Raw genomic sequence first — 19,970 nt, forward strand, 5'->3', positions numbered from 1 at the left:
TAAGATGCAGCATTGAATCTTGAAACGTAAAACACTAAAGGAGAAAAAAAATGAACATAAGATATAAAAAAACAAAAAACAAAAGAAAGGCAGGCATTCTGGCACCTCAATTTCAGTTTAAACCCCTAAGTCCTGCTTTTCAGCTTCACTAATTTCCATGAACACAAACATGTTATTGGTGACAGTGGGACACCTGTTTATATGTACGCTTGCCCATTCCATCATTTAATCAGAGGACACAGGCACAGCCAAACTCATTCAGTCTAATTCAAATGAATAGAGCAGTAAAACAACACTGGCAATATGGCTGTCTTCATTTGAACATAGCAGACACTTATGAGGCTGATGGGTTTATTTCAATTCTAATGAGGCCCTAAAGGCATCATGGAATATACAAATGACCACAAAATAAAAACTGAAAGTGTCAGAGCCACACTTATCATAGTGCCCAGCCAGTCGCTGCTTTCTGATTGGCTGGCAGCTTTAATTCCTTACCTTGACCCTCTCTGAAATAGATCCAGAAGAAAATTGTGATCGCAGTTAATCATAGCAGAGTGGATATAAAAAGTTAACACACCCCTGTTAAAATTGCAGGTTTTTGTGTTATCAAAATGAAACCAAGGAAAATCCAATCTCTTTTTTTTCTACCTTTAATGTGACCATGCAACAAAAGAAAAAGTGAAAAGAAAGAAAGGAAAAGTAATGTTATTGATCTGTGTTGATGCCTCACATGTTTCATTGATGTGGATGTACACTTAGGTGTTTATTGGATAAAAATTTGATGTGCTGTTTTTTTCAGTATAGCATATGCAACAAAAAAAGAAAGTGTGTATTGAATAGACTGAGGCAACGTGCTGCTCCAGTAAAACCACCAGCTGTGAATTTTGGGTTATAAATAGTACATGGTACATTACCTTGTGTGCCTTGTCACATATGACGGCAGGGTAATAGATTGGATAAAATTAGGATAATACCGTAACAAGGCCTCCTACCTTTAGGGTCATTCAGCACTGAGCCGAAAGCACTGATGATGAAGTCGGCTTTGAGGCGTATTATCTGCTCCTGGTCCTCAACCCATTCGCCCGTCTCGGTTTGCTCCGTTCGGCAGAACTCCATAGCGTGCACGAGGCCCTTCTTTAGTATAACCTCTCTCGGTGACAGGAAAGGCAGGAACTCGCACTTCTCTTCCTTAGCCAGTTCCATCTGCGCACACAGCAGAGCAGGCTCAACACTTAACGACTACACCGAGCTACATTTTAGTGTAGTATTGTAGTGAACACGAGGTTTAATTTGGACATTGGGAAAAGAGATGCAAATGTGGCGATACAGAGAACAGCTTGGGAATTGTGTGTGCCTGTGGCCCAGTTGGCAAAATCGTTCTAACAAAACACTTTCTCTATGCCAGAGAAATAGCTGATTATTCTGTTCATGAGAAAACAAAGAGGATTTCTATAAACAAGGCATAAAATGTGGGGAAACAAAATAAGTTATTGAGGGAAATAGCTTGAGTATTGGGTTTATATTAATGGAAACCAACTTAAAAAAAGGGTCTCTGGAATTAGCGCTGCACCTAATTTGAGTCTAAAAAGAAGCAGCCACGCAGAGATGTCTGTCTTTTCAATTCAACAATATTTTTCAAAGCATAAAATACCTCTGCCCACATCAACCCATATAACTGGAATAAGCCAAAGTGGTTGTTTTTTCCTTTCTTTTCACTTACACCTACAAGTGTTCTAAGCCAATGTACCTTATAAACAAGCTTAATTAGTTCAGGGTGATGGAACCAGCATAGCTGAGCATAGCTACAGCTGGCTGAAAACAGATGTGAATAATTACCTTACATTTTTTTAGTTTCTTCACGCTATTTCTATCATTTTTGTGGCAGCGTGAGGTAGGCGGTGAGAAGGCAACACAATGCGTGACAAAAGTAAACTCCGGAGAGTTAAGAATAGACATCTTCAATTAACATATTACCTTTATCATTACGGCTATATCATCTTCTATTGGCTTGTTCTTTTCTAACTTTGCCACGTACTTGCAAAAGTGGAATATTAGAATTCAACGACACAAAAATAACTTTTCATTAATGATGCCTGTCAAAGTTCTGAGAGCTAAGTTCATTGTTTCTAATAGAGATGAAAAGTGTCATAGTGCACCTTCTCTTCTGCTCCATAAGCAAAGCAATTTATAATTGAAAAAAAAAAAAAAAATTGGTATGCGTTTTCAATTTTTTCCCCCGCGACACGTCTCTCAAAGCCGACCCTAAATAAAGAAGGTAATGCCGTCCATTAGCAACTGACAGCATTTCCTAAGGAAGCAGTATAGAGAAAATCTGCCTTTCTTTCCTCATTCTGGGCAAAGGAAGATTTTGACAGTAATCTCCACCTAAAATCAAACACGAGTCTCTGCAATAAATGAGGAAAGAGAGACATAAGAGAGGTGTAAGTGGGCCAGACAGAGGGGGTGAGGACATTCTCACGAATGTCTTAATAAACCCCCTGTGTGAGGCTCCTTTCACAAGACCAAATATTAATAAGCTCCTGCCTGCTGTTGACTTTCCCTCTTTTTTCCCCACCAGTCTTTCTGCATCCTGCAATCGCTCTCTCTCTCTCTCTCTCTCTCGCTCGTCTACTTATCTCCTCACCTCTTCAGGGACTGCACGGATGTTGGTGAAGCCACGTCTGAACACCACATAGACCCGGCGTGCGCCGCAGCGCAGGGCAGAGGTGGCACAGTCAAAGGCAGTGTCTCCAGCGCCCAGGACAATCACAGAGCCGTGGAGTCGAGGCAGCACTGAGCGGCAGCTGCACATCCCTAAACCCCAGAATGGACAAGAAAATGAGAGGAAACAAGCTGGGGAGTGAGTAAAGGGAGAAAACGTGATTTCTGTCTCTGAACCGTTCCCACTTAACTGTTCAAAATTGCATCTTGAAGTCCTCAGACACAGTATGTCCCTATCAAATTATTCTGCTGCAATGACAGGCAGGTCTCTTTTTCTGGAAATGTCCTTATATCTGTAATTTTATAGCCAGCACCTTTTTTTTTCTTTCCTATCTTTGATAGAGATGACTAGCCATTCTTCTGAATGCAGCTGATTTCAACATGTGATAATGCACACTATTGAAACAGTGATCTACTCAGACCTTTCTGCATTCTCACAAAAAGATGTAAAAGGATCCTGAAAGCACAGGCCGGGAATGTATCGCTTACTCAATCATGTAAATGCATGCAACATCTTTCTCTTTTTTAGGCTGCTGGTGCATAGACAGTACATACAGTGCATCATTATGCCTCTATTTCCAGGACATGCATGCATGGATTTATCCATCCATCACTGATAGATGCATATTCATATGAAACATCACTTGATGTATGCCTTTCACTCGAATCTCAGAGATATTGTAGAGGCATGTCTGAAAAAAATTACATATCTATAAACAGAAATGTCAGAGAGGCTGTCCATGGCCATGGCAAGTCACTCAATTAGAGCAAACCTGAATAGTCTTGTATAGCAGCTCATAGTTGGCATTCTTTTACTCGCTATCTTGCACCTATTCATGGGCGCTTTGTACGACACATGTTTTCACTGATCCCAGCATTATGTCATGCTACAGAATTTAAAAAGGTGCTTCGAATGATTTCAAGGACATGCAGCACAGAAAAAAAGTTTCATGTAATACACTTTGCCAAAAAAGAAAAAAAAAGGAACATTTTGGAGGTAATAGGTAAAAGTTTTCAGCAAACCGTTTTTCTTTACCTGGTTTGCTGGCCTTGGCAACTAGTGGGAGAAAATCCTTGGAGGTATAAAATCCCTGCTCCATAGAGAGGCCTTCAAAGATTTTGTGCCTGTTAGCTTGAGGTAGACCTGTGATAAAAACATGAAAACAAGCAGAAGAAAACGATTCGCTTATTAAATGATTCAACCATTCACACTACAATTATAACTTTCTACAACAAAAATGTATACGTGTAAAAGCCAAGGCAGAGTCTGTTGTAGAGAATGCATGCTCCCTGTTTTCTACTCATGAGAACCATTCATTTTCTAACTTTACACCTTTCCTCACTATACACCTCCCCTACAGAGAACGCAGGTTGCCTTCCTCTTCCCCACTCTGTCACTCACACACACACACACACACAGAGTATCAGAAATCCCTGTGCCACACTTTCTGCTTCGAAGATCTGCTCTGCTCTGTATTCTGTCATTAACCTCACCACACTACCTTATCATTATCCTTGTGGTCTAGGAGTAAGCAATATTTAAATACAAGCTTCTGAAACGTCTAACAAAGCTTCTGATTTGTCACAACCTGTCATTATCACTTCCACTGAAAAGAAACAGATGTTAATAAGGCACATGAAAGATTTATTTAAGAGGTGTTTAAAAGCAGCAAATACAGATGATTACGTGATACAAATTCATTCCAAATGTGATTACAAAGGCTTTTGCAAGGAATCCAAATTTTATAGCATAGAAAGATGAGAACTGCATGAGATGCATTTTTGTCTGGAGAAAAAGCAGGAGCTCGGCACGTTGAGCTGTTAAGTGATTGAGAGAGGGGAGAGCGAAATGTCTCCTGTCAAAATCAATTAGCTTTTTTTCTGCATACACTTCAGTGTTAATGTGATTTCAAGAAAATGCCTTGGCAAAGTTCTGCATTACAACATGCTTTAATGGATTTTATTGTCTCTAATTCTCCACTCGGACACTTTTTGCCCAATTTGTGCACATCACGGACACACGTGGCACGTTAGCATGATGAATCCTCCCTCACGCTGATCTTGTTAGGTTCACGTTCCTAATTTAGCCTCTCTTTTTTTTTTTTTGGCTTGGAGAACACGGCCATGATGCTTTTCTGAGAGATTAATGCATACCCCATGATTAAGAAAGTTACACTCATTATGCATGAAACTAGTCATTAAATCATACAGTAATTAGGTAGCCACATTTCATCAAGACAAAATCACACCTTCGCCATCATCAATAACACAGTAATTAGCGAGTGTTTCGAAGTTAGTCACACCAAAAAAACCCTGCATTCCTGTTCCCAAGGAGTATCACTTATCAACCACCTAATCAGCCTGCCAACCCTGTTAGAGGTGATGTATACTGGACAACTGCCATATTAAATATCTAAGAGAGAATCTACAGTATGTGTCATGCATGGGCCAGATATATAGGAGTAGCATTATTGAGTATTATTACTGCTGGACAAATAAACCCCAAATGCTAAAATTTAAAGACTGCTATAAACTAATGACCTGCTCATAAGCTGGAAACTTGGATATGGACATTCTCTAAGTTACAATAATTGTACAATAAATGATATTATTTATAATCGCACTATCCAGTGTCACCCTGATGAGGATGGGTTTCCTTTTGAGTCTGGTTCCTCTAAAGGTTTCTTCCTTAACTCAACCAAGGAAGCTTTTCTTTGCCACCGTTGTCTCTGACTTGCTCATTAGGTATAAATTGATGTTAAATTTATCTCCTGAGTTTATATATTTGTATATATTTCTGTAAAGCTGCTTTGTGACAATGTCCACTGTTAAAAGCACTACACAAATAAAATTGAATTGAACACACTACAGGACATAACCGTCATGTTTTGAACAGTTTATTATTTAAGAGGGAGTATATTTCTAACCTTTGCAGTTGTGATGAACAAAGAACGTTGTTACAGCATTAATTGACTCATGAAACAAATGTATTTAAATGCAAATCTCGCACACCGGTCAGTGATTTTCAGTGAATTAATTGTCTATAGAACAGCTCGAGCCATACTGATAGCGCTCTAAAGCATGATTCTGGAAAATAATCTCTCAGGTGTGCAGAATTCTCCCTTTACATGTTGTGCTTACTTGATAGCACACTTCCTCTGAAAGAAACTGTGAAGTAAACTTCTAATACGTTCTCATACATATAAAATGGCCAGCGGCGCATGAGTAACATGAACAAACAAAAGCATCTGCAACTTCATCATGGCTGACTTCCTCTGAGCGCACTCTTTATGCTAGTGTGGAAGAATCCAGAAGTTATGGCACATTAACCTTTCCAGTCATTTCATCCTGTGCTGACAGGAAGGATACTGCATACTGCTATCCATTAGCGTTCCCTGCCAGGTACAAAATAAAAAAAAATAAAAAAAAAAAAGGAAAAGAAAAATTCAAGGAACAAAATAAATAAATAAATAACAACAGAGGGAACCTAGGCAGCAGCCTTGACAAAGCAGATTTGAACAAAAGCGTGCCGGTGTCTGACAGCTCTTTTTGAACGTATTGTGTCTCCATTTGTCCTGAGCCGCACGGTGTTCCGCTCCGCACCGGGCTCCTGCACAGAGCCACGCTGCAGCAGGCATGCGCCACGGCCTCTTTCTTTATGAAAAATCAAAAACAATAAATCATCTGTTGGGAATGCTTCACAACTGTGCAGGCCCTTTCTCGTTAATCATGCATTATCAGCCACCATCAGCGAGAGGGAGATGGAGCAGCGTGATCTCAGCTACCTTCATCCACTGAGCAGTCCCTGACCCCTCTCACCCTTATGAATTGCACAGAGATGAACAAGCGAGCAAGGCCACTGTGTCAAATAATGCAAAGTCACACTAAGTGCATTAAGATTGAACATAAATAAAGACCTCACAGGCAATAAATGCCCTCTTTCTGACGTATTCATTAACCTTGTCTTTAGTTCAGAAGGGCATTCCCAAAGAGAACAAACTGAGAAAATGGCCTTTTCCCCGCTTTTGTATAGAAGTTAATCAATGTCACACGATTTGTGCTTTTTGATAAATACAGAAATGACTGTGACTCTCGACTGTCTGCTTTGAAGAACAATTTCAAAGACCTTCAAGACACATGTTTGAGGCAAAAATCGCAAAGCCTTGTGAAATGTGTGTAATGTGTTTAATGTAAAATCTATTGACAAATTTTAAAGAGATGGTAATGACCACAGAAAGCACTAAGCAACTATTGATTGTCCTTCTTTTTAAATAACCAAGCTTTCATAACTATAATACCTGAACATCTGAAACTCTGACATACTCAATATAACCTTGTTTTTCATGTGCTTTTGTGTATTGATCGACTCATCTCCCTGTTGCTCTTTCCACTCCACAATGGTTTTCAAATTTTGGCTTTACTTTTCATATTTCATTTATATAACCGTATAAAGAAAATAGATTTCACAGATTCTCCATGACGATGTGCGCTGTCCCTGCTAGCTTTCATTATGTATGCAAATGCCTGAACTACTGTATATGCTAGTAACCCTGTGCTCCTGATTCTCTCTTCCACAGCTCATCCCACAACAGATCTATTTATTACTTAAACAAAAAAGAAAATACTTGACACAATTTTATTTTGGCACAGTGTCATTTTGTATGTGTTAAAAATGTCATGAATATAAATAAAAGATGGAGAAAAAAAAAAAACCTAATTCGGTCGTTTTAAACATCATCTTAGGCAAATCTACACATTTCATTTTCGTCATGTCCTGCCAAGAAAATTCACGTTAGAACCGGGTGCTTCAGGTCCAGTAGGCTGGGCACAGACCATTATGTTAGAATCCGCACAAATAAAACTTCATTACAGTTTACAGTGCAGCACAGCGGCTAATTCCATCTTTTAAGCAACTCAACCTCTGAGTCAGCTTCTTAAGCCTATAGCCCAGAAACAATTCTCTTATCGGTCTCCCTCAAACCATGGGAGCATTTAGCCTACTGCCAGGAAGAAATTTGCATGCCAATCCATGTCTGAGAATGACATTTAAAAAGCCCGTAAAAGACCGCTGTGAAATCACACAAATTAATTGCAAACACACTGCACTTTCATTCTCTCCACAAATTGAAATTCCTTTACATCCTTTTGAACAATAAATAAATAAATAAAATAAAATAAAATAAATAAATAAAAAAAAATCCCAATATGCTTCACGTAAATATCCCACCTTAATTAGGACATCAGTATCAAAGTTACTGAAGTAATTTTCAGAAGCAATACACAGATTTTATAATGAATTTATATTTAGAATAGAGAATTACTAGACACGATGATGGAGAATTTGTACAATTTTGGATAAGTTGTCTAAAAAGTATAAATTATTTCTATATCGAGACGGTATCATCACTGCAAATCTGTAGCTGTGATATATGTGGTGCAAAAAAAAATAAATTTTTTTTACAAATTCCTAAGGTCAGGACTAATGTTTAAGTGAATGCTGTGAAACTGCTGAGGAAATGTAGTAGCTGTCAAAATATGACACTTATTCCATGAGCATTCACACTTTCCGAATACAGCTGCTTTTAAAAACTGATGCTGTGGGCATTTTGTAAGTCACCAAACCACAGTGAAGTAAACATAACATGCTCCTCATCACCAGAGTTAAACCTGTCTTTATTTATTACTAATGAGGTTCTACGTCCAGTGTTGTTTCTGAGGAAAAGAAAAGTAAAATGAGGCGAGGAAGTTTATGAATGTTAGAATGTGAAATGTATAAAGAGCCTCAAGTTTATTTTAATGGCTAAGAAGTGTACTGTGTATGTGAGGATATGCAGGATATCAAGATTACTTCATATGCCCAGAAAAGCAATAAAAAAGAAGAAAACGAGGTTGTTCCAGTAGATGAGCATGCTAGTGCTGAAAATAGAGGCAGTATAACAGATATAAACTATACTCTGGGCTTTAGCAGCAGAGCCAATATGCTAATCAGAAATTGATTCAGGATGCCAGAGGTTATATATTGTGTAACATGCTATTTTGAGGTCAGAACAAAAAACATACGAGATACAGAGAGAAACTCTTATTACAAATTACAACCTGAAAGATTGGGTGCACTTCCAAGACTGTATTTTATTTCTTTATTAAAATATACAGTTTCACTCTACTAATTATTCATAAATTGTTTGTTATTTATCAGTGGCTTTTTCTACTTTACTAATCGGGTCATCTTACCAAAGTTATCACTTTAGAGATAATAATATTTAGATATAATAATTTTAGATATAGTAACTGTTGCTGTGTGTCGGTCCTCAATGGACAGGGACTACCAATGCAATGGCAGCATGGTTTGTTGCAATGCTGTTTTTATTTTTCACACAAATCAACATCATTGCTAGGTTTAGAAACAGCAAGCGAACTAAAACTGTGTTTATTCTCTAACAAAATATCGATTCTCCAAAATATCCATTCTGTAATGTCTAACATGTAAAATATCAAACATGGGAAATAATGTAGCCAGTAAAAACACATACTGCCTACAAACACAGTGTCTGATAAACTCATATCACAAATTCATACTATGCCACTACAGAGTCAGAGTGCCGGCTGTGGTGAGAAGGGTTCTGTTAGACAGCAGAGACAGATGCAGTTGCAGCTGTTGGCTTTATTTCAAAAACAGTGAGATAAATCCAAAACATAATGCACAAACATGGTCAAAACCAGGTGCAAGGTCAGGCGATCAGCAAACTGACTTAATGGGGCATAAACCAGAATCACAAAAGCAAAGGACAGAGAGGAGATCATGATCCAGAGAAAACATCACTGATAAAAAAAAAAAAAAGGCTTAGTATGTCAGGCAAGTAAACACTGGACGATGCTTCAGGGTGACTGCACATTCTGAAAGTCCTTAAATAGTGTGTGTGTGTGTGTTTGTGTGTGTGTGTATGTGTGTGTGACAGAGATGAGTCCATGTATGAGCAATCAGTAATCGTATGAACTCGAGTGTGACAGGGAGGGTCTGGGTGTTGTAGTTTCTAGGGCCATGTTTGTAGGACACAATGTTCTCTGGGAAGTTGAGTCTGACTAAGATTCCAGCGGTGACATGACAGCTTCACGTTAGTCTGAGGTGGTCATTTAGCAGTCCTTTTCTAATTCATGGATATCAGGCTACAGAATACTTGCATGTATGCACATATTAATTTAATTATTTTTCTCCAAAAGATAAAAGTTGTTTGGCTTTTGGCTTGCTGTATCCTCACTCCTTCCTGTATGTGCAGAAAGTGCAGGGAAGAATGTTATTACTGAGCTCTGTTAATGAAGCCTGATGCCTGATGTCTTTGGGACAACAAGTGAGAGTGGTGAATAGCTCAGTGGGGGGGGTGGGGGGGTTCAGACAAGAGGGACCTGACAGGCGAGCGAAAAGCAGTGGGTGAACCCAGTATGTGCTGTTAGGTTAGCGTGGCTGGACAATGAGGAGTGAATGGAGTTCCCAGCAGAGTCTGAGCTCTGAGGGGGAGCCATTGGGAGCAAATCATCTGCAGGCATTCGCACAAGAATGAGCCACCTGGTCTGTAAACTGCTTTCAGCACACTCATTTATTCTCACTTTGTGTGTGTGTGTGTGTGTGTGTGTGTGGGCAGACAGAAGAGAAGTAGTGCAAAAATGTGATAAACTGACCAATTCCAATGAAGACAGCTTTGTATCCCTGCTCTTTCAGCGACTGGAGTGTCATTCCATCTTGGCCTAGTCCTTTCTCGCAGATGATCTGATGGAGAAAGGAGTCAGTGAACAGCAAATATTGAGAATAAAAATGGGGTCTTCTTAGGTTAGACAGAGGCTAATAAAGGTGCTAGTAACATATTTGGTCACATCTGTCTGTCTGGAACGAGAGGGTGTCAATATGACTATGAGACAAGCCTGAAGCACAGACGCTCTGTTTCTCCCTCCCCTTGACTTTTTGCTGGAACGGCGAGCATGCAAATTTGTTATCTGGCTGCCCCCGTCCCGGCTCGCCTGCCTTTGAGCAACTCGGAGAAAAACGTTTCCTGTGCGAGATGAATGCTGAGCAGGTGTGCAGGAGGAAGAGGACTATCGATTGCCCTTTCTCACCACAGTGGCATTCAGGGAACAGACAGACAAGCAACCCAGCGCCCAGACCTGCACACACTGCCGCCTGCCTTCCTAATGCAGCTTTTAATTGTTCTTTATTAATGCGGCTGACATTTGGGCTGCTGATCCTCCCTGAGACCTGTCACCTTCCGTAGCCTCTGATGTGCGCAGGAGAGAGGGGAGGAAGGGAGAGAAGAAGAAAGAGAAGATAGAGAAAGTGGCTAGGAGAAAGAAAGAAAGGAAATGGGAGGAAAGAAGGACAAGAAAGTGTGTGTTAAATTGTATGAGATATATAGGGTGTGTGTGTGTGTGTGTGTGCACATGAGAGAGAGAAAAAGGGAAAAGAGAGAGACAAGATATTCAGAGGTGTGTAAGAGGTGAGATGCCGCTCATTACCTTCACTCCCAGGTCTTTCATCAGGTCCAGCTCAAACTGCACCACCTCATAGGGCAGGCGGAACTGAGGGATTTCTGAAGAGCTGGAGAAAAATGAGAAAGCCAAAAAAATAAGGGAGGAAAGGAAACAGGGAGAATGAAAAAAGGAAGTAGCAAAAGGAAATCTCAAGAGAAAAAGAATGTTAGTGGTAGAAGATTAAAAAATAGAGAGCGCACACACACGAAAAAAAAAGAAAGAAATCCCTTTCAGCACACAGGACATTTTCCTCTGTTATTCCATTTGATGTTTCAGAGCTCTGGAATCTCATATTGCTGTCAAACTTCAGACCCTCATTGTAATTCCCAGCAGCTACTGAACCTCTAAATCTGAGACAGACATGCGCAGGACTCCCACTAACCATCAACAGGATGGTTGGGGGTAAGAACATGAGAGTAATTGATAATCCTGCTCCTTCTCAGCATTTAAAGATGAATATTCCCAATTACGAAGGCGGCTCGTTATTTATTCTGACCTTATGCACATTCTCCATATCGATCACCCCGAGTCTGCGCCACATCAGTAACAGACTACGAATGCAGAATCTCAGTTCAGAGGTTTTTTTTACCCACCTCAGTCCGCCGACATACTTCTCCTTCTCAAAAATGGTGATGTCGCTGTAACCGAGACGGGCGAGGAACGAGGCGCAGCTAATGCTGGCAGGGCCGCAGCCGATCAGAGCGATCTTCGAGTGGTAACTCTCAGGCATCTGTTCGGGAGGAGGAAGGCCAGGCATCCTCACTTGAGGAATACCCATCTTACTGAACACCTGCAAACACAAACACAAACCCATGCATTCACACAAAGCCACAAGGAGTCAAACGTTTGGACACACCTGCTTCATTTTTTACTATTTTCTACTATTTTGGAATAATAACGAAGGCATTAAGAAACACAGAATTATGCAGTGGCCAAGAAACGTGTTAAATCAATATGGTTTCGTTTTTTATTACTGATTAAGCTTTGCACACACATCGACTCAACCAGCTTCATGAGAGAGACTTTTTAATAATGAATCCATCTGGATTCAGAAATAAATTTATACATGGGCATTAACTCTCATATTTATATTTGTCTTAGCAACAAAGTCCAACCATAAGCCTTTATGCAAATGTCAATAAGTCACCTAAAAAAATACATTTAATCTCACGTATCTACACCTTTGACTTGTAGTGTACTTTCCTCCCATATTTTATCAAAACATATACAACATAATATATAATAACTCTGTTATTCTGTTTTGTTTTGTTTTTTTTTCTAATTATGCATAAAATAGCAAACTGGATTCAGGAAACAGCATGACTGAGGCATCCAGGAAACAAAAGCATGATGATGTCTGAACATTTGCCTGTGTGGTGTTTTGCTTTCAAAAGAAAAGTACTTAGAGTCAGCGTGACATTCGTGCATTTCACTTTGCTGCTGCCGCACTGTATGAGCAGAACTATAGAAGAAGAAGAAAAAACCCGTTTATTCCACGAGTAACCATATGAAGACATCAAATGATGATAGCTAAGGAGATGCAGAAAGAATATGGCAAGTTATCCAAACAGGCCTTAATGAGAAGCCTGTAGCGCTATACCCATTAACAATTGTAAAATGAGAAGGCTAGCACTTTGTCTTCTTAATAAGATTATCAAGATCCATACATAGAGGCTTGCATTGTTAATACAATATTATGCCTGAGCTGGCAACATTATAGGTGATATTAATTTAGTTATTCATGAATCTCATGAACTGTGAAGCCCCAAATTGCTGCATGACAATGCATTTCTAATAATCCCTGAGAGCGGTTTAGAGGCCCTTCCTGTTATTGCTGCTGCTATGAAACTAACAATCCATCAATTCAAAACACAATCTCAGTTTTATAATTCTTCTCATCATCTAATTGAAACAATGGACTGCAAACAGCATCTGACAAGCCGTGTGGAATAGGCTCAAGGGCTCCGAGTACAAGCAGAGCTGATAGTAATGACTTCCTCAGATCTATGTACTTCACTAAGTATGTTTCCTCAGTAAGAATTAGGACGTATATCCTCATCCTCAGCTACGTCTGTCCGATTTCAGGCACACCCAGCTCTTACTACACACAACCCAGCAGCACTGACAACCACTGACGACTGTGAGGTCTATAGAAGAGGGTGGGATTTCTGGACAGACAGACAGAATCTGACCAAAACAGGCACACCAAGCCAGACAAACAGACAGGCAGATAGACTACAACAGACAGAGAGAGATGGGTAGACAAAAACATACACCATGTCAAATAGACACAAGACCAAGACAGATACACCCAGACAGACAGGTAGGCAGACAGAGACAGAACAGAGAGAGAAGAAATAGGATAAGAGAGAGAGACCAGGACAAACAAACAAGTTAGACATGGACAGAAGGACACAGACAAAATCAAGACACAGACTGACAGAGAGAACAAAACATATGGACCGGACAGACAGACAGAGACACAAAAGGATAGACAGACAGACCAAGATAGACGGAGAGAGAGAGAGATAGGGACAGGCATACTGAAACATAGACCAGGATGGACAGACAGACCGACCAGAAGAAGCAGACAGACACAACAAGACCTAGATAGACAGACAGACTGATCAGAAGAACATTCAGAGACATTCATGGAAAGACAGACTCAAATAGACAGACAGACAAGGACAGACATGCACACAGCCAAAGACAGACATACCAGGAGTGACAGAAAGACCAAGACAGAGAGAGATGGATAGACAAAAAACATAGACTGTGATAGACAGAAACAGATAAATCCAGACTAAACAGACAGGTAGACAGACATACAGGACACAAGACAGACCTTTCCTAAAACTCACATTTTGCATTGATATGTTAAACATTTCCTGACACTGAAATTTATGGAGGCCAATCTGATGGTAAAAAACAGTAGAAAACTGTGTTAAGAGCTTTGCTCTGTGAGACACAGCCTGAACAGACTTGACTACATCGTTCAAGGCACAGACAAGAGATGAAGAGAGGATGCCTCAAAGCCAGCTAATGCTCTCGGCCACTTGCACACAGAAAGGTTGTATACTGCCCACAACTGAAAGGATGCATTGACTTTATCTTTGACTGCAGTCATGCTAGAGGAACTACAGTTGAATAGAGCTGGGCAGTGATAGCCTCTCTTCCTGGTGTTATCTAATTATCAGCTTGATAACCAGTCTGACCTCTCACATTTAAGGAGAGAGGAGCTGCCACCTAGAAAGAGATGTCTAATAAGTCATGGCAGGGGTGGGTGGCAGGAGAGAGGCCGCTTTCGTAATTGTGCCTTTTAATCTTTAGGCAGTAATGAAACTGTACAGGCCAAAGTCTCTCTTTTTTTAATCAGCTCAAATGGCGCTTGATAGGTGGGAGTGGGAGTTCATGAAGGTTGGAGCATGCCGAACTGCCAACCCAACTCATCAACTTATTAAAGATTTGTTATAAGTGTGAACAACTGGTTCAAAAAAATAATAAAAACGTGTGCTAAACTGCGGCTCTGCATAATGAGAGTTAAGTCCGCTCAGATTGCTAAAATGCATTATGAATAGATAACAGTGAGCAAATATTGTGATATTGTACTACAATCTCTGCTTTTCTGCTTATTCATAGTAGTCATACTGTTCTGCCACCAATCCATATTCATATATATATATATATATATATATATATATATTCTACATTTTTCCCTTTGCTACTGTACAGATAATTGTATTTCTTCACTGCATGTTGTACCATGTACGGTTGACTATGTGACAAATAAAATGTGAATTTGATTTTTTTTGGATTGGCATGGTGGGATTAGTTTTTGTGGATGCGAACTATGCTTACATGAAGACCAATCATCCAACCACCGAATTAGTGTGAATGAGCCCTACTGATTACAATTACACAACAAGCTCACAAAGAAAAAGCAGACAAAGGAAATTTTAGATATCTCCATCAGGTAAGAAAATCCACCCTAGTTTTCATGCTGTAATGTATGTAATTCATAATTGAACCATTTTCACAAACGTAATGTTCATGTCATATTGTCTCTCTTACTGAAGTCTTTTGAGTCGGTCAATTCCATCTATAGAGAAGAGAGCATTCGTTAGGAGCAGGTAAAGCCTCCTTAGCAGCAACCCTACAGGATGGTGGGTCAAAGACAGCAATTCAAACCCACACACAGTATCGCTGACATTTTCATTTAATTAGCAGTTACCATGGAACTAAATAAAGCCCACTATGACAATGACAAGAACAGATACCCTGATTATCTCAGAGCTGCATCATGGTAGAGGACACCTGTAGTTCTGATCGTTATTCCGTGGGAGAAAACAAGGCGACAGATGATCAAACAAATTCTACATACAGCAGTTTAAAAACCTCAAGGTTTACAATAAAAGCTGTCATTGCTGATAACAGTCACGGCACACAAGGAACAGCCAATGACAGTAAGCAAATCTCTGTGGAAATCTATTTACGGCAGACCAAAGCATCTCAGCTGTGCTGCTTTAAAGTGAAGACCCCCCTCCCCTCCCCTCCCTGTGCCGCCCTGCTCTTTTTTATGCCTAGCTTCTAAACATTAAATGGAGATCTGACGTTAAATCTTCTGTTTTAAGCATGAAAGATCCCCTTTGCTCGGTTCTTAATGCCAGCATCTTAATAAAGTCATCAGTGTTGACTATGACGTCTGGTGCGCGACGAGCTGTTTGCCTCTACACCTGGACGTCTAGTTTTTGGTCTGTTTTTATAATAGGGGATTTGATGTTTATCACAGAAGAGGACTCAGCTGCTGAGGAAAGGCACAGGAAAAATTATGACTGTTATGGTAGATGGTGACAGTCACCGTGCACCCGAGCTTCTGTTGCGACCATAACAAAGGGCTGAGAGGCCCCATTAATACAGCACGCGTAGATCATGCTGTCACTCCATCATGGCTTATGTGAGCTAAACAGAGCGGGGAGAACTTACTGCTTGTCCAACCCTGAGCTACTGCAGAAACCAGCTGTAAAATACACTCTAAAACAGAAAACAGGAGCATAACTGATATCCATACAAGGAAGAATCCATACACAGAAGAACCATTCTCCTGCTGATGCTGAAGGCTCTTAGAGTACACAAAAATGTTGTTTTTCATATTGAAAAAAAAATCATGTTCAGTTACTTAAAATGCTAAGCTTTGGCCTGTTGCATAGGGATCTGTGAGCAGTTAAGAATATGAAATGCAGTTCATTGATTTTTTGAAGGTATTACATGTATAGATAGAATTTTTTTTCCTCATGTTGCCTAAAGATTTTTTTTTACCGTACCTCAACGGCAAACTGCTGCAATCCTCCGATGTTGATAGGCCCTTCCTCCGAGGCGTAGAGGTTACAGCCACCCACACACAGGTCTGAGGTGGGACACACCATCCCACATGTCAGGCCCAGAGGGTTGTCCGACAGGATTGCCCTCGCTGCCCCGTAATAGTTCTGCGGAATAACACATGAACAGTCTTGCAGAACAAACACAACAAGCCAAGTCTGTGAAACAGTTCCTCATCCAAAGCGTGCCATAAAAATCATCAATAATGCTCTATTGTCTGTATTTCTTTCTCTTCCTTTACTTATGCTTTTTTGCTAAGAGGCTGTGAGCGAGGAACAGCAACAATAGTGTTCGCTGACAGTCAAACATATTAAAAGGTAGCAGAATGGAGAAATAGCACTGCCCTTAGACAACCTTGAATCAAAGCTAACAAAAATGTGTTTTCTAAATTTGACAAAATGCACTGAATGGCACAAGCCTTGACTGTATAACGGTGGGTTCCAGGTGGCATTTAGCAAGAGCATTTTCCAAAGGCTGTTTCATGTTCATTATATAAGTTGGTCTTAAGCTTTAATGGCTGACTGATGGCTAAATGTGTAGTGTGAAGCCAGTAAGAGTCCTGAAACACTAAAGCTCTGAAAAGATTTTGAAGGTCAAGTGTGCAAATGACAAACCATTTCATTCAAAGCTTTAGCAGCATCTAATAAAAAAGAAAAAAGAAAAAAAAAAGAAAAGAAAAAAAAATTTATTAAAGCCTACTGTTGAACACTGGGGATTGTCTGCTTTCTGTCAATTTTCTAAATGTCAAATTTCCCTCTTTGACAGAACAAAAATATTTATCAGTCTAATAATAAAAGAGTTCAACAAAGAGAGAGTATCCAAGTATTCCTATACCATTGAAATCATCAAGGTTAGATGAAAAAATAGGATCAAATATTTTCGTACCTTTCAATTTCTTTTAAATAATGAAATATAAGAAAGGCAGACTTTATTCTTTTTGGTATTCAACATCAATTCTTGGGGATATTTGAGATTTAATATGACGGTTAAAATAAAAAGTAGAAACCCTTAAGCGATGTTATGTTAAATTAGTACGCTCGCAGTTTTGTAAAACTTTTTTCAATTTTGTCAAGCATCTCTTCTGATACTTGAAAAGTGAACTGAGACAGAGGTGTGTGTGTGTGTGTGTGTGTATGTGTATACGTGTGTATGTGAGTGACCAATTTTATTCCCAATCGCACACTCCCAGTTATTTTATTTTTGTTAGTACTCACCCATAATATTTCCCAAAATATTAACAAATCAGGATAAAACTGTCACTGATGATGAATGAATGAACAGTGTAAGCAAGCTGCTGTATCCAGTGCACACCCATATGAATAAATGTGGCCTTTCTTTGTCTCTAAACTCAGTTCTGCTCTGTGTCATTTTATTACTGAGGAGTGATGTGAAGAGGCAGCAGGTAATTAGTTATTAGTAGAATATAAAATATAAAAACAGTGATTACCTTGTTACAGATGCTGGTGATAAAAGCCTTTATGTCGATATTAGTGGGGCAGCTCTTCTGACAAGGTGCATCTGCACACTTTAGACATCTGTCAGCACACAGAAAACAGAAAGCATATAGGTTGTGACTATTCTGTGTGCTATACATTATAATAGCTCTATTTAGTGTAAAAAAAAAAAAAAAAAAAAAAATCCTGGTCCACTCGGACTAGGACACTAGGTCAGCGCTATGAGGTGATACTGGCAAGTTGGAGCCTCTCAATGTGTCCGGCTGGCCGTTACTTTAATATACAGCCACAGTGCTTGTGAAAAGAAAATGTCCAGCTCCATCTCCTGGGGAATGATCCTCCAGCGAATGTACTGCAGCTCAACATCGCCATATTGGTGACAATGACAAACAGGTTTGCGATGATAAATACAATAATTTGGAGAGGGATAATTAAATATTCATGGCCAATCAGAATGGATGTTTTGCCTGTGGTGGTGAGCGTGTGTGACAGGAGGCGTGCGGCAGGGAGGGCCCCGTTCCTGCTGTTGGCATGCACTCATTAGTTTACACATTTAAAAACACACACAGCTGTTTGACTCACCACACTAATGATTTCAGATGATGTAGCACCAGTTTGGAACAGAGCGTTCTCCTTTAAGGGTGAGCCAGGAGAGAGAGAGAGAGAGAGAGAGAGAGACATCATGATAAAGAAACGATTTACAGGCTGTTAGAGAGAGAGAGAGAGAGAGAGAGAGAGAGAGCGAGAGCAAAAAGGAACAGACTGGCAGGGGGTCAGCATAAAGCATAAGGAGAAAGCATATGCAAAGAAAGAGGAGGAGCAAAACCAGTTCCGTCAGATTGTGGACCCCATATCTACACACACACACACACACACACACAGCAACAGAAAAGCATACACTACAGCTGGCTGGCTGTAATAATCTCCCGATGCTGGGAGCTCAGTGCAGGTTAAAGTGCACAAGGCTGCCATTAATACCACTTATCACAGTGACAGCAGGGTAATTACCACAGTGCTGTGGCCAGGTAGAGAGAAGTGGGGACAGGAGACGCCAGCGCACAGCATCACGCACCACCATCGCTATGTTTTATTAAACCTGGGTGGTTGATCATCAAGTGACATTAGTGTTGATCCATTTTCCTTATTTGACAATAAATTATCCTTGGCCTCTGGCATAATGGATATTGCAGCAGTGTTTGCCTGGGAGAAAGCACGAGCCACGCTGAGTCTCTGCCGAGGAGCACACACGCTGTTAAAGTAAGAAAGCTAGGCTCTGAGGACGCTGGCTAGTGTCAGGCCTCTTATCTCCTCCAGCATGATTAATACGGAGAGTACACACTGAGCAGCTTGGGGAAGATATAGAGCCATAACTGCATAAATATTTCTCTCTCTCTCTCTCTCTCTCTCTCTCTCTCTCCAACAGTCAGTTATAAGCTTGTCTCATGTAGAACAAGTGCATTATTCAAAGTTTGCTAGAACTGGACTATTGTAGTATATCATGCATAATATTGATGACCTTAAAATGAAATTTTGTATCGTTCAGACCTGGAGTGTGTGAAGCCATTCCCAAGCAGGTCAATGGTACAAAAACATTCATAAAGATGAGATCTCAGAGATTGAAGTGAAAATATGTGTGGGGGCACCTTCAGTTGATTCGTGAGCTTTTTTGCTCTTTTTCTAACAACAAAAAAATGCCTGGAATAAACAAAGCAAAAAAAAAAAAAAAGCAAGAGACATCAGAATATTACACAATGACCATGGAGTAGACTTTCATTCCTATTGGTTCTCTCATTCTTTTTCTCAAGGTAACATTCAAGCCACTGGGTACAGACACATTTTAGGTCCTTACCTATCTCCCATGGCCAGTAGCCCAAGTGCTTAGCAAATGTCAACAGAAAATAA

General features: G+C 40.0%; 1 protein-coding gene across 3 annotated transcripts in view; it reads right to left on the reverse strand.

Moving 5' to 3' along the window:
* Window positions 1-19,970, reverse strand: part of dpyda.1 (dihydropyrimidine dehydrogenase a, tandem duplicate 1) — a 126,840-nt gene that overhangs the window by 73,054 nt on the left and 33,816 nt on the right. For all 3 annotated transcript variants that reach the window (XM_058402963.1, XM_058402872.1, XM_058403054.1), the window contains 8 exons: window positions 18,062-18,149; window positions 16,560-16,721; window positions 11,832-12,028; window positions 11,224-11,305; window positions 10,396-10,483; window positions 3,758-3,865; window positions 2,645-2,814; window positions 993-1,203 (listed from right to left, as the gene is read on the reverse strand). In XM_058402963.1, coding sequence (XP_058258946.1) covers window positions 993-1,203; window positions 2,645-2,814; window positions 3,758-3,865; window positions 10,396-10,483; window positions 11,224-11,305; window positions 11,832-12,028; window positions 16,560-16,721; window positions 18,062-18,149 — 1,106 coding nt within the window. The remainder of the gene's footprint in view (window positions 1-992; window positions 1,204-2,644; window positions 2,815-3,757; window positions 3,866-10,395; window positions 10,484-11,223; window positions 11,306-11,831; window positions 12,029-16,559; window positions 16,722-18,061; window positions 18,150-19,970) is intronic.

The sequence above is a fragment of the Hemibagrus wyckioides genome, linkage group LG01 (assembly GCF_019097595.1).
Source record: "Hemibagrus wyckioides isolate EC202008001 linkage group LG01, SWU_Hwy_1.0, whole genome shotgun sequence".
Classification (NCBI taxonomy): Eukaryota; Metazoa; Chordata; class Actinopteri; order Siluriformes; family Bagridae; genus Hemibagrus; species Hemibagrus wyckioides.